We start from the raw sequence: 15,007 nt of genomic DNA on the forward strand, positions 1-15,007 counted from the left end.
GACACAAAAAAAAGGTCTCGCTGCGTGCAGACGTGAAATTTATGAGGAAGCGTGATGAAGGGTCATGGGGCTCATGGGTGAAGGAATGATGGGAACTGTAGTTCCCGAAAACATAATGTTTTCTTTTGCTGAATTTTTTTTGCAGGTGTGCAATGCTACCACCAAAGGTTCGAACTTTGTGGTAGCATTTTTCGGTCGTTTTGTACGGTCGGACCTTTTTTTATCAGTCCAATCGTACAAAACTCATCTCGTACCGTACCTCAATGGCGTTAGCCAAAGCCCAAAGTCTGCCAGAGCCTCGCTTCAGGAACGAGGATTTGTAATTCCCAGAAAGAAGCAGCTTCCCTCATCCTGGTGCTGGCCCACTCTTGAATCTGACCGTGACAGACAGAATGACAGCAAGGGGCAATGCCGGCAATCAGACACAAGGACATAATGGCTCAGCTGAACAACAAAATACCTATCATCACCAGCAATGCCCCCAAAATAACAAGATAACAAGCCATGGGAGACGCTTACAAATAAAACCTTAGCATGACAAAGAAACCCCAAGTCCTGGCGCCATTTAATTTGGGCATTTATTTTTCTGTCCGCCACTAATGAACGGTGGCTGACGTTTGTTTAATAAAACTTCAAACGCCCGAGTTATGCTCCACAATCAAAGGGTCCTCCAGCCAAAAGTGGGGGAGAGTCCAGCCGGGCCTTCCACGCTGTTTTAGGTGGGACAGACTTTTGGTGTATGCTTCCCTGGGAGGTTAGAGTTTCATAATGCATTGCGCGGAAGCAGGCATGTGGGTTTGCTGTGTACTGTATGTCTGCCTGCATGTCTCTGTGTGCCTTGGTGCCGCCGCCACCACGCCTCATTTATGTTTTCTTCTGGGTTAGCAGGTGATATGTTAGTATAAAAGATTTATGTGGCCAATGGGTGGGAAGGACCAGGATAGAAGGGCAGGTTCAAGGATGATTTCAATGCACGTATAGTAAGAAATTGGAGTAAATGGGGCTGGAGAGAGAGACCTTTGAGCTTAGGAGTAATGCCAGCCTTCCAGTGCCCCTGGTTACACTATTGAGATAAGATGGCTGGGTCTAATAACAGGATGCATAGGTTTGTTAAGTACTTTCAGTGGAAGGATGACTAAAGTGAGATTGCTTTGGCGGTGGTTTAATTCGAGTGGTCACTGTTCTAGTATTAATCAAATGCCTTTGGTTGGATGAGATGATCTTTCTTTGACTGTGTGGCTTGGATGTTGTGGGGTGCAGTGTCTTTTGGGAGAGGATGCGTGATTTGCAAGACTGGGCGAGGCTGCTTCGATGCTTTCATTAAAGATAATAACGTTTGCCCGATTTGGCAGGGTGGGGTATAAAGGGTCATACAGGTTGGCCTTGGTTCCATGACATTCAATCATTTATTGAAATGTATTTGTGTTGAGTGGTTGCCTTGATTTGTTTTCCTAGGTCGCTCTGTTTCTAAAGATTGATGGTTGTGAGATAGGGTTGGCAGGTGAGGTTTAGGTGGCTAGTGTTGGCTGAATGCAGTTGGTTTAGTTGCATGATATAGGTTGTGCTCAATGGGATGAGATAGGTTCGTGGGTATTGCAGAGCAGATGTGAATGCTTAATCTAGATTTGGTTGATTGGATTCACCTATTTGTATTCAAGGATCATAGTAGTTGGGAGCAATGCGTGCTTTTGTGGAAGAGTGTGAGATGTGACCAGCTTGGGCCAGCGGTGGAAAGGTTAGCATGGGTGCTGGGAAGAAGCAAGTATGGTAGTGGAGGCAACTTCACTCGTGGGAGCACGTGATGCACTCTTGACCTATGCTATAGTGAGATATTGATTTGTGACACATTGGTGGTTGCTAGGTGACCAGCTAGAGCAGCTACAGAAAAGTTGGTGCTTCATGTTGGTTGAGTACTGTGGGCCTCATCACGAGTTGGGTGGTATCCCGGCAGTAAATCTGCTGGAATACTGCTCCACACAATTACCGTTACCACCACTTGGCCCGGAGTAATACCACTGGATTACAAGTGGCAGTGGTGGTGTAAGTCCCCATTTTTATGGAGTCCATTATCCTCAATGGAGCCTTTTTAGCGCAATTACTGCAGCGGTAATTTCGCTGCAGTGATTGTGCCAAAAACGGGTGGAAATTCAGCAGATTTACCTCTAGCTCAGTGCTGGCGGAGAATCCTCCAACTTATGATTGGGCGGTACGGCAATGCAGCAGTAACGCTATTACTGCCACATTTTTAGTGCACATTGCCCAAGTCGTGATGAGGCCCATATCTGATCATGCAGTGGCTATCTGAGGATGGGCAAGACCCTTATGTAGTGAATAGAGACCCAGAGAAGACAGGCCATGGACCCGAGGTGAAAAAGCGGTGCCCACTAAGGTGAAATGAAACAGGTGTCTTCCAAGCTTAGCTGGGTACAGCGAGCTATTTTTGAGTTCTGGCATGGCTGCAGTGAAAGTTATTGAAAATGCTGGCTGCCACCGGGGAGAAGCAGGGCCGCCTGGCCTGCCTGAAATAAGGACTTGAAGAAGAGCACCAGGAACATAGTAGTGCTCTGGCCTCTCAAAATCGACTTGCCCACTAGTATTAGCCAATGCTTATGGTACTCTACTTGCTGGCAAGTACACCTCGGATGCTTGCTTTCAATCAATATTTTGCTTCAAGTGCATTTGATGTAATGATAACGACTGGCAGAGCCTTCCCTATCTGTGCAGCTACAAATCGGAACAGCCTAGCATTGAATTTGAGACTAGAGCCCAACCACCTCACTTTCAGAAAAAATCTGAAAACATATCTGTTCAAATGAACACAGCCACCCTAAGTCAGCCAGATGGTCCTCCTTTGTTTGGCTCAAGCCAAGTGTCTTGTCTGAAACGTATCTATGTGTTGTCTCTGTCTTCTAATTGCGCCCCGATGCCCGCGGGCTTTCGGCGCCATATAAATAAATAAATAAATACATAAAAGACTGTCTGCAGTGCACACAACATTTCAATGTTCTATTATGGTCATTCAGAAATAACTGTTTTCCAAACCTGCAATTAGGGCAAATGTCACAACCATGAATTATATACAAATACATATTTTTTAAGATTTAATTGAAAATGTACATAGCCCAGTATCCAGATCAGTTTTTTAGCCGGGAATATTTTATGCCGAAGTTAGCTAGTGCACAGCATATGGCCACAGGCCATGTGCAGCTGCCATATTGCATTTTGCGGCCCGCTGCAGGGTGATGGCTTTCGCAATTAAATGCAGCCTTGCAAACCACTAGAAACGAAGCGGTCTGCACTGCATGACGAAAGTTGTAACCTGTGTGTTAGGGTATATCACTGGCCCTCTTTTGGCTCCTCCCATGCATTACCTGTATGCATGTCTTCTGAGAAACATAGCGGGCGTGCTCAGCCAATAGACAATCAGCAACATGGGAGCCATGCGCGCATGAACGGGCTCGTGTTGTCAGTGTCACTGTTGCTGCCCTGCAAACCGTCACTGGTGGCAGTCATCCTGAGCCACTGATGTGCAGAGCATCCCTGGCACCTTTGCCCGCTTGGACCCCGGCCTACCCAGACACCCTCTCTGACCTCAGACCTCTGTAGAGCTTTGCTTTGCCACCCGTGACAAGAGGGGGGGGGGGTCAGTGTGAAATGTTTGGTAGTGAAACAGACAAGGTGGGGGCTGAGTACAGGCACATGCCGGCATGATCCTGGGCAGTGGGAGTGAGGGAACCACAACTCCTCTTAAATACAGCAGTTGGACGCAGTAAACTTGTGACAAAGCACTGTACTCATGCTAGGGCGGAAGTCGATGCTACACGCAGGTGAATGGCATTGCCAGCTTTTCTCACAGGGTGGGCGCCAACCGCCTTACCTTTATTGAGTTTGGAGGAAAAGCTGTTTCTTTCTTCTGCTGCAATGAGTGTTGAGCACATTTTTACAGCTTATTCACGAGACCACAATAGCAAAGCGATAAATGCCTGCGTGAAATATCTCCAGCTGGCGTTTTGCGAGGCAGGGACTCATTTGAAACAGATTCTTTGGTTTAACAGCTGTTTACCACCTTTTAAGGGTGCACAGCTTCTAAACTGAAGGATCTGGTTCACAATAGTCCCAGCTGAGCACACAGGAGATATTTTACACATGCGTTTACTCCGTTGCCCTGTGGTCGTCGGTTATGTGTCTTTATAACAAAATATTTTATAAAGAATGAACCTCCATCGAATATTTTATAACGACATTTTTTTTATAGAGAATGCTCTTTTTTGGAGCCCCCCCAAAACCCCTGTTTCCCACCCCTAAAAACCCACCCAACTGTTTGCCAAAAATATTTAACCCTTTACCCCACTCCTAAATGCATTCTCTATACGAATTTTCATTATAAAATATTCGATATATGTTCATTCTTTATTAAAAATATTCGATATAAAGACTGCAACAGGGCATGGCCAACTACTGATCTGTCTTGGAGGCTCAACCTCTGCATTTCATCAAAATTACAGGAACGTTTCCGATTTGATTTATTTTTCATGCATTGATGGTTCATTTTCTGAAAATGCACTTTTTTCCATGAGGAAAGACCATTTGAATAACATTTGCATATTTAACTTAGATGTCTTAATTTCTGTGACCTACCTTACAATTGAATAAGCTGTAAGATGTTCCAGGTAAGGTTAAGAGAATGAGGGGCAGTACTTGTGATGTGTCATGTGTCACCATGTTTTTTTCTGTTAACAAGAAAATTGTGCTTGAGGATGTGCGCTGAAAAGTTGTAATATTAAGGAATGCAAGCTGCCACAAGTTCTTACTGTCATTAATTAACACGACCAGCAATTCGATTGCTGGTCATGTTTCTTCAATGCGTCACCATGCGTTTTCTATACAAAACAGAAATGGTGTCCTTCAGTTCATGGGTCGAGTACATTTCTCTTTGGCTAAGTAGATAATCTAAGTTTCTCATCCTGCAGGTCTAGTAGGGGTTTAAAGGTTTTTCGAGACCTGGTGCTAGTTAAAGGCAGGGTAAAATGGATAATGGACTCTCATTATGGGTCACTATCTTGACCACAAAGACAACATCATTTACACAATAAGGTTTGCAAGAAAAGAGTTCCTTGGGTAGAAAGACATAAAATGGGGCTCGCACGGTATGTGGCATGTTGGTGACTCATTGGCAGAAACATCCATGGGGAAGATGTTTCATGCACCTGAATGCTCCGGCTTTTCAATGACAATAGTGCCATGAAGAGTTAATCAACCTGTGGGAGCATGAACCGCCTTCATAAAAGGCTGACATAGATGTAACCTGTCCATAGTAACATAGAACCACCTAGTCTTCCAGCGACTGGCAGAAAAGCTGTACCGCGGCTGCTGCTTTCAGATCTCCCTTCCAGCTACTGGACAAGATTGTGGAACTGCATTCAGAAGATACGCCATTGTATATCCCATATGGGCTTCTGCTACCCCGTTGCTATCTACTACTCGGATTACCAAAGGGAGAGTGGTGCATCTGTGCACCGCTACACAGATACCTGTCCAGTTTCAAGGCACGCTGCTCTGTGTCAGTTTCAGTAAGTTGTATTGTCCATTGTTGAGCCTTGTGATCTGAGTTCTCATCCTGCCTTTCTCAAGTAAGCAAAATGTTTGATCCTGGGCAAATCTCTTGAACTCCCTTAAATGCCTACATTGAAGGAATCAAGAAACGGGTACCACCACAGGATTAAACAAAATAGGCAAAATATGCTTACATTTACCAGTGGGACGTGTACCTGATCGCTCAGTAGTTCTTTCCCCCGACAGTCAGGATCCACCGACTCAGAGCCAATTTTAACATACCTGCTCATACCTGCTGACATGTTTGGATATTAGGATTGTATCTACTGCACAGTATTCATGTAACATCCTGTGCTTAGGTGGTACTAGTGAGCCCCAGGCTAGAAGCAGAGTACTTGGCCGTAAAATGCAATAGGAATTTGTTCTCACATTAGTCACCACCTTGCAGTAAGCTGTATTTCCTTACCTTGGCTGCCAGAATGCGCTGAGGTTCTGTGGCAAGGCACACCCGGTAGTACAAGGCATCTCCTGCCTGGCAGCATGGCTCTGAATCTAGAAACCTGTAGTCTTCCCATGCCATCCCTGGCTGGAGCACCCCAACAGCAGCTACCAGCTTCTCCTGGAGCCTGGCAGCTATATGCCGGAGTGACATCAGGTGGCGCTTTCTGACTTTGTCCTGCACTTCCTTCTGGTTCTTTAGGTCCTGGAAGAAGGTGCAGAGTTCATCGTCAGGAGTGGCGAACGTCATTCGTTCCATGTCGAGGCGCGGGTAAGAGAAGCTAGCAGGTGCGGCTTCATCCAGGCTTTGACACTTGGAAAGCCACAGGCGTCTATCGTGGGTTGTCTTCTCACGACATCGAGGGCTGCTGGGGAGGTTGTGCCCCCTTTCTGCATTTTTGGGGTGCTGGCTGCTGAAGGATGCGCCTGGAAACTGTGTGGCCCACATCTGGTGACAGCAGGGCTTCACGAGGGGCAGTGAGCGGGTGCGGATGAGTTGTTTTGGTGGCAGTGGTGGTGGCATAGGTGTGGACAATGGATCACAGCTACCAGTGGAGTAGGGTGCCGTCGGGAGTCCACAGTGGTTCTTTGAAGGCAATCTGAGAGCACAGATATCTCCTGTGGTGGGAAAGAGAGACACAGAATTCAGTCAGATCATCTTTCAATAGTCGATTCCACTCAAACACTCACCTCCCATATCACTATGCTTACTCGCTACAACAACACACAATTAGAGTGCAGCTGCACCCCTCGACCAATTTCAGCCTAGCTGCGCACATACGAACATTACCCCTGAACACCTCATCATTCTAGTAAAACGCAGCTACATCCCATGACAAACCGGCCTAGCTGCAAACATAAGTGTCCTACACAGGCCAAACGCAGCCAGAACCCAGTCTTGGTGTCCATCCTCCAGACTGCACACATTCAACTGATATCATTACCACCACACCCAATGCTAGGATGGAGCTACCAACAGGCAATTGCATCAGCTGCACACATAACTGGTGCACCCAAGGACCTTATGACACCTTACTTTCTCAACTGGCCTGGACTGCAGTCCCAGAGGGGGTTCAACCTACCAGCACTTTGAGGTCATACCATTGATATACAGAGCACTATATAAATGCCAAAAAATATACCATAAGAACAGCATCAATTTACAATGTCATTGCTTGGAACATAGAGGCCACCTATGCGGCCTTCATGTCGTTCAAAGAAACAAGCTGGGGGTAGATCTCTGTCTTCGGCTGGGCCTCCCCTCTGGAACAGCCTCCCTGCCACTCTATAACTTGAGGAGAACCATCTCAGGTTCCGTAAGCACCTCAAGACTTTCCTCTTTTCTTCTGCCTTTGCTCCCCCTCTCCCCTGCTGATCTGTTCTCTCTTGGCACCGTGCACCTGGCCACCCTCTGTCCTCCGGGCCCAGGTACCTGCTCACCCTGCCACCCTCCCGCACTGCCTCTGGGCCACCCCTTGCACTGGGGTCTGTATCTGTACCCATAAAGCCCTCCCTTTTTCTTCCTGCACTTATCAGACCTACCCTGTCTGCTGCCTTATACCTAGCACTTGCAAATTGCTGGCTGCATTATCACTGTTTGTTGCCTTTATTTATTTATCATTATTTATCTGTTTCTCCTCTGTTTCGCACTTTCCACTTCCACCCCCTTCCGTGCACTTTTCCCCTACCCCTCTCAATGTCACTTGGCCTACTAAGATTGCTGTTTTGTTCTCCCCTGTTCCCCTCCCTTGCCTTGTCGCGCTCTGAAACACTTGTGTACAAGCGCGATAGAAATAAAATATCAATATCAATGTCTCGTGGTCAGGCTTTACTGGATAATTTTAAGGCCCTGTTTTCAACCAGGCTAGTCACAACTGGGGCTATCTATTTGCTTTCCCATTACAAATGGGCAATGAAGATGCGTGCAGAGATCAGACCCTTTTGCTGTGTAGAACTAGTTTCACCCCTCAACTGATGGCATTTAGTGATGCAATCAGAGGTCCCTCTGGCACACTGCAGGTATCCTTAAATACCTTACTCATTGCCCCTCCCACCCCAGTGATCACTAATTATCACTGCACACCAGTGCCTACCAGCCACTTCACGGTGTCTAGTAGGCTGGAACAAGAAGCAAGACCAGCCATTTCCAGACAACTCTTAGCTTTCAACCCAGCATCACACGGCATTGCATTTCTCAACAGGTCATGGATTCAGTGTCAACTTGCAGTCACCCTTCTCCTCTCGGCAAGTTCCCTGGCTTTGCTTTTCCAGACAACTGCCGTTGTATTTACATAATAGAGGGGGTCAACTTTTTTTCGGAATTTTGAAGGAAGAATTGATGTAAAACCTGAATTCATGGATTATTTAAAGGTATTGAAATGCTGAATTTATGAATGTGGTCATAAAAAGAAGTGAGAGGAAAGCAGCTTTTCGTTTGTTTTCAATTGACCAAGTTGCATGGATCCACTGGAAATCCAGCCGTTCCACAAGTTTCTTTTCCAATTAATACAAATTGGAGAATTTTCCAAATTGGTAGGATACACAGTGAACATTGGTTAGTGCATTGTTTTCAAGATATTCATTAAAATGGTTGCAGTACATTTCATTGGCATGCAGCTTATTCTGATAGTAAAAAGACCCAACTGTAAAGGGATATCTACCCACATTTTTTTTTGATGTACACTCATCTGGCCTTCCTTAAACCAGTGCTGAGATTGGTGCAGTATAAACAGTAGAACCGAGGGTGGATGTTCAGGAGTGGAATGCTTAATTCTCACTTGCATTTTGGTATCCTCCGTTCCACTTCTGAACTAGAGGATTTATTGTTAGATTGCCAAGGAATATTCTTTAGGCCTTGCACAACATACAATAAGTCATCGAATAAGAATCAATATAGAAGGTAATGGTTCAAACCATTCTGCAGCACAGGTTCCTCACAATTTCATTAAGATTTATGAGCACTGCATTTGTTCTTTTCTGCCACGAATCGCCTTTGTTCACGTAGTGTGAAGGAGTCAACCATTCACTTTTTGTAATAGCAAATAAGTGCTGGAGTTAAGGCCTTTGATCAGTTGCAAGCCTCCAGGTCTTAAATTCCTGGGTGGTTTATGAGTATTACAAAACTGAATGCTACAACTCTTCGAGGACACCCTTACAGTGAGGGGCTGGTCTGTCTCGACATGAAACATACATGTTTTGTGGTCCAATCTTGTATCTCTATCATTGTTTTCTCTAGTTTGTCTGAATGCAAAATTAGGAATTTCCTCTTCTTTCCCATGGGTCATCCCTTTGCTCCTCTGTACTCTACAAAGTTTCTTCAGGCAGTTTTGCCTTTTATTCGGCTGAGAAGATTTAAATAATAATCAGTCTGGAAGACATCCTGTCACCGTGCCAGTTCGTGGACACTAGGATCACTTAGTACTTGGTGATGATAGACCCTTTTATGGCCTACAGTAATTGGTCAAGGTCCAGAAGTCCTTATGTGTCCCATCTCGAGTCCTGGGCCTTTTGGGGGAAGGTATTTGTAAGGGGTGTTGTCTCCTGGGGCCAACTTCAAGAAGGACCTGCCTTATCAAGAGATAATGTTGGTCATCTTCGCCTCAGGGATATTTTTCAGATGTTGGGCCTCCTGGTGTCTTTTCTCCAGGTCATCCTTTCTGGACCGTTTCATTATCAGACTTTGTAGAATCCAATAAAAGTGTAATCTTGTGTGAGGCTATCTCTAGCCAGGCAATATCGCTTCAACAACGAGTTGAAGGATGTGCTCACCTGCTTGCTTTTTGAACCTAGAAGCCTGGAATGACTGGGCCATCTTCGGTTGCGTTGTCTGTACTCGTTGTGGGTTATCCACTCAAAACGATCTTACAGAAGTATTAAAGGCCCTCTGATACTTATTACTTAAGTGGGTATACTTGTCCCGGGCCAGAGTAGCTGACCTGCGCCAGTTATTGCGAGGTGTGTGCGAGTTGTGGGGTATCCACTCAAAAGGTGTTACAGAAGTATTAAAGGTCATCTGGTACTTCTGACTTAGGTGAGTATACTTGGCGCAGGCCAGTGTAGATGGCAATATAGCTCAACTGGTTCATTTGTGTGTGATCTGCATGGTGCAGGTTTGAATCCTGGCAAGGTTGAGTCATCCTTCCGAGGTTGATAAAATTAGTACTCATTTCCATTGAGTATTAATAAAACACGGCTGTCACACTAGAATTTCTATCCCACAAATGGGGACAGCAATGCTTTTTTATTTTTTGCAGGATTTCACAGAGACAGACCCTTTCATGGATCGCCTGCGTGAAATGTGCTAACAGCAAGCATGTGGTTGCTGTGAGCCTGTCATACATTAGTGTGAATGTATACAAGGGGGCTGGACAGAGCACCTTTGGGCTATAGTCCAACCCCTCCTGAAATGCTCAGGTCAACTTAGAGAATAAGGTGACCTGAGCATTTCACAAATGAGTGCAAATGAAACAAGTTTGTTCTCTGCGCTCCTTTCATTTATGCTCATTTATGGGAATCTGGCCCTATCCACCCAAGATTATGGTTTCCTGAAAGGACAATAACTATCCCCCCAATTCTCTTGGATGACTTGTGTGTATCTAATTCGGGTTCCTCTCACTTCAACACAGTGAGCCTCATTACGAGTGCGGCGGTAAGGGGTTAACGGTGCTGGTAAGGATGCTGGTGCAGTTAACCCCTTACCACCGCATTCCGAGGTCCCTTAGCGGGTCCTGGCTAAAAACAGCTGGTTTTACCATTCGAGACCCTTATGGGGGCTCGAATGGTAATGGGGATGGGTATTTTGAATGGGGACTTACCGGGTCCTCCAAGGTTGGAATGACCCGGTAAGTTCCCATTCAAAGAACCCAGACCCGGACACGAGTTTGCAGGCACGCATGGCGCTAATAGCACCATGGCTACCTCCAAACTTGTAATGACCCCCAGTGTCATTAGTGAAATGTATCTTTTCTATGGCCATGGAAATTGTTCAGCTACGCTCCCTTTCATCCCAATATCGCTTTTTAAATGACTAGTGTGGTAAGTCACCGGTGAGTCCCTGCAGCAGCGGCTTGCTTCTCCCTCATTTTGACGATTCTGCACTTCTCACATTCTCTGCCTTCCTGGACTGAGCAATGTTCTGCGGGCTCTCCCTTTCCTCCACCCACCATGTTCCCAGTGTGGTCCTACCTCCAAGCTCCTTGGGAAAGGTAGGTGTTACGTTCCATGTGCTCCAACACAGGTGGGCATTGCCTGCCCTCAGGCTGGCTCTCTCCCCTTCTGCAGGGGTCTCAAGACTTTTATGTTCCTCCCTGGACCAAGAGAGGGTACACCATTGATCCGGTTCTTCAGGTAAGGGTGTTACTAAACCAGGGTCTGAAACCAAGCCAGCTGTTTTAAAAGTGCCCTGCACATTAGGTTACTCCTCAATCCCCATAGATCCCATAAGCATTTGACACTCTGAGTGAAAGGGAGATGTAATACCAGTTGTGCCTGGGCATTCCCTGTCCCATAAGGGTCTCACCCCTCAGTGAGATCCCCACTTGCTCTGGCCCCTAAGAAGTGTATTGTGTAGCAGGCTCCCCTCCAGATTCACAAAAGGGGTTGTTCCCCCTTGGGTAGGAGGGAAGAATTCCCTGTATTTGTCACAGTCCCCCTCTGTCAGTTTGGAGCCCTCTCTACTGGGGTCGCTACTCTGGTAAAGACTCTTTCCCAAATCGATGGTGGTTCATTATTATTCTCTCGTAATTCCTCCTATGTTGACCAAGGGGAGTATCTCTCTGAGCTTCTTTCTGGGGGGTAAATGCTGCAGTAGATCAGGAAATGTTGGGAAATTGGTCGCAATGATTACCTCTTCTGGTAGCTCTGGAACAACTGCTACCTTTATGGCAGGAGGACTGCAGTGTACCTCTTTGTTTAGTGGGGTCTTGGGCTATACTTCTGCGTCACCATGAATGCATGTTATCTTTACAGCTTCATCCATATTTATACTATCTGGATGCACCAGGTTCAAACAGATGGCTGTCTCTTGGCTCCTTGAATCAATTAGGGCATTAGCTCAGATTTTGTTGACTCAAATCTGTTCGCGAACCTGGAAGGGATGGGTGTTACAGTAAAATATGTGCACTACCCCTGTGGTTTCTTGTTAGGTTTTTCCCATTCTCTCCACTCCTTACAGCCTAACCACCCTACTTCAATAGGCTCCTCGGGTTGGTTTTCAGTCAGATGCGAGCAAAGGGTCCTTTTTCTCCACAAGAGAAACAGGTAGAGACAATAGGAGGAGTCAGTTTAGTTCTGGTACCAGTTTCATCTGGTGTTCCATGGGTGAATGGTTTTGAAGGGGGGAAGACTACTGATCCCCTTGCTGCCTCTTCTTTCTTCTTTGGGACAACGGGGTTTGGAGTTTCTCCACCCTTGACCGGGGAGGGTGGACATTCCTAAAAGAAGGTTTGAACTCTCTCCTGGGTTTCAGGGCGTACCAGGGTTTTGTTTGAAAAATGTAAAAGCCCCAGGGTGGGTCTGTGCAACTTGGATGGCTGTCCCCAGTGTTGGTTGATATTGCTGTAAAACAGATATCTGGAGAGGAGTGGGTAAGGCATTAATGAACTACTCCAGAGTCAACACTCCCACCACTTCAGGTGAACCTTTCTTCCCCAGCCACTGATTAATGAGATTTTGGTTTCTCCCAACTAATTCCCTCACATTCTCACTAAGAAGCAATTGAGCATTCTGGGGTTTCCTTGAAAGACGGACATAGTCTGCCCAACCTTTCCCATGAGTGTTGCTTTTATCTCATTAAAAGGGGTCATCCCACTGGCATTGATGACTTGATAGGTTATTTGTGAGTAAGTAAAGGGGCTAGTTTCTCAAAATTAACAAAAAAGGTAATAAATATTTCTAGACCGACTATATCTAATTACATTGGAGATTTTTCATGGTCACTTTTGAATAATTCTTTAAAATCACAGTGCCAGCATGGATTTCAGAGTTGTCAAATAATCCCCCAGTCAGCTAGGCCCAATTGGGCCTCTTTCTCCCACCTCTAGGAAATCAGGTCTGCATCAGATTATTTTGCGAGGTGATTGCATGAGATCAGTGCTGATTCTAATCAGTCCAGAAGACTATATATGAGGTCTAGTGGGAATGTATTTCAATGTATTTCTAACAATACTTCTCTTGAGAGGAGCCCATGAGGGTGGGGGCAACCCATTACTAAGAGGCCCTGAACAGATGCGTCTTTGTTATGGGGAATTTAATGGGGCTCTATTTTTTTTATTGTGATATTGGTGGCTCTACATCAACCTTCTTATTTATTGTTCTTATTTTTGTTTCTATTTATTTACTGTTATCCTGTGTACTGCACTTCCCCCTCACACTTTCCCCTTCCCCACCCCCCCTGCACTTGCACGATCTCATTGTCACCTGGCCTAGTAAGATCGCTGTCTCTGTCTTCCCTCTGTTCCCCACTGTTCCCCACACTTGCCTAGTCGCACCTTGAAACACTTGTGGATAGGCATGTTATAAATGCCATATCATATCATATCATAACCTTACACATAAATACATACAAAGTAAAAACAATCTTAAAAACATGAAAAACATATGTACATAAACATCCTATAAAGGCATCTTACAAAGTCGAACAAACAAAACCGATATTATTCAATAAAACACATACAAACAATACAAATTTACAAGCACAGTGAAGGAGTTTGACAAGCAATAGTTAAGACTGTCTCCTCACCACTCGACATCAGGATGTCAAGAACTCCAAGCCCAACTCAAAGTGTAGGGCAACAATGGGGAGACAGTCAGGCAGGCCAAGAACCCTCTTGCACACTCTGGTCTACACCCACTCCTATATCTATTGTTCTGGTGATAAAGGAAATCTCCATACCGTACAATAAAGCCAGGATCACTTTCATTTTATAGAAATCTCTCAAGGGGGATTGTAATTGTAGAAATTGTAATATTTGGTATTATTTTTTTCATTTGGGCTGACAATTGTCCGGTCTTATGCATAACATGAGCTACAGCTAGACCTTTTTTTTGTGGAGGCTTCCAGATGAAAAACCAGAAAAATAATATTTGGCGTGGGAGCCAAAACCTGAGTACCCATTTTCCACGTAAATCCCATCTGCTTCTTAGGATTTGTACAGAAGTGTATTATATTTGTCTTTTTCTAATTTATCACCAGTTTGTTCTTTTGCCAATATTGCCTCACGGGGACTAAAAGACGTTGTAATCCTATCTGGGTTTTATCAAGAAGGATCACGTCATCGGCGTAAGTGTAATACGTTACGGCAAAGTGTGAATGTTCCCCCAGGTCAGAGAGGTACAGATTGAACAGGCATAGGACAAGGATACTTCCTTGTCTGAGCCCTCCAGACATTTGGAATGTATGTTAGTGCACTGTGCCTGTTCAATCTGACCTGTAATGAGCAGTCCTCATGCATGTATACCAAAATTGATAACAAGGAAGACATAAATTGTCGCTCCCGAATTTTAGCCCACAATAATGATCAATTTACAGAATCAAAAGCCTGGGAAAAGTCAACAGTAGTCATATATGCCGGGTGGTATCAGTGTCCCATGCTTCTTCCTGCAGGCAGCTTATCACAAGGCCATTCAGAGTGGTGGATGCTCTCCTTCTGAACCACATTTGATATTTGCTCAGACGTCCTACTGAAATAGCCAGGCCTCCATTTCCCCCAAGACAATGGTTGCAAAAATGTTGCTATCGCAGTCCAAAAGAGAAATCCAGCGATATTTTAGGGTATCAGATCTATTGCCCTTCTTATAAATCAGCATCACCCGAGACTGTTTCCAGGTGGTTGGAGTAGTTTTTTAACGTTATGCAGTGATTATTACGAATTGAAAATAATTAACAGCAATTTGATCTAAACATTCATAACGAGAAAAGTGTTCAATTTTTTTAAATATATATGTGGCGGGTGGGCGG

General features: G+C 45.2%; 1 protein-coding gene across 3 annotated transcripts in view; it reads right to left on the minus strand.

Annotated features, from left to right (window-relative positions):
• PEAK3 (PEAK family member 3) overlaps positions 1 to 15,007 on the minus strand; it is a 67,147-nt gene that overhangs the window by 13,265 nt on the left and 38,875 nt on the right. For all 3 annotated transcript variants that reach the window (XM_069649528.1, XM_069649529.1, XM_069649530.1), the window contains one exon: positions 6,020 to 6,669. In XM_069649528.1, the coding sequence (XP_069505629.1) occupies positions 6,020 to 6,669 (650 nt within the window). The remainder of the gene's footprint in view (positions 1 to 6,019; positions 6,670 to 15,007) is intronic.

Source organism: Ambystoma mexicanum, chromosome 1p (genome assembly GCF_040938575.1).
Source record: "Ambystoma mexicanum isolate Mex_15411 chromosome 1p, UKY_AmexF1_1, whole genome shotgun sequence".
Lineage (NCBI taxonomy): Eukaryota > Metazoa > Chordata > Amphibia > Caudata > Ambystomatidae > Ambystoma > Ambystoma mexicanum.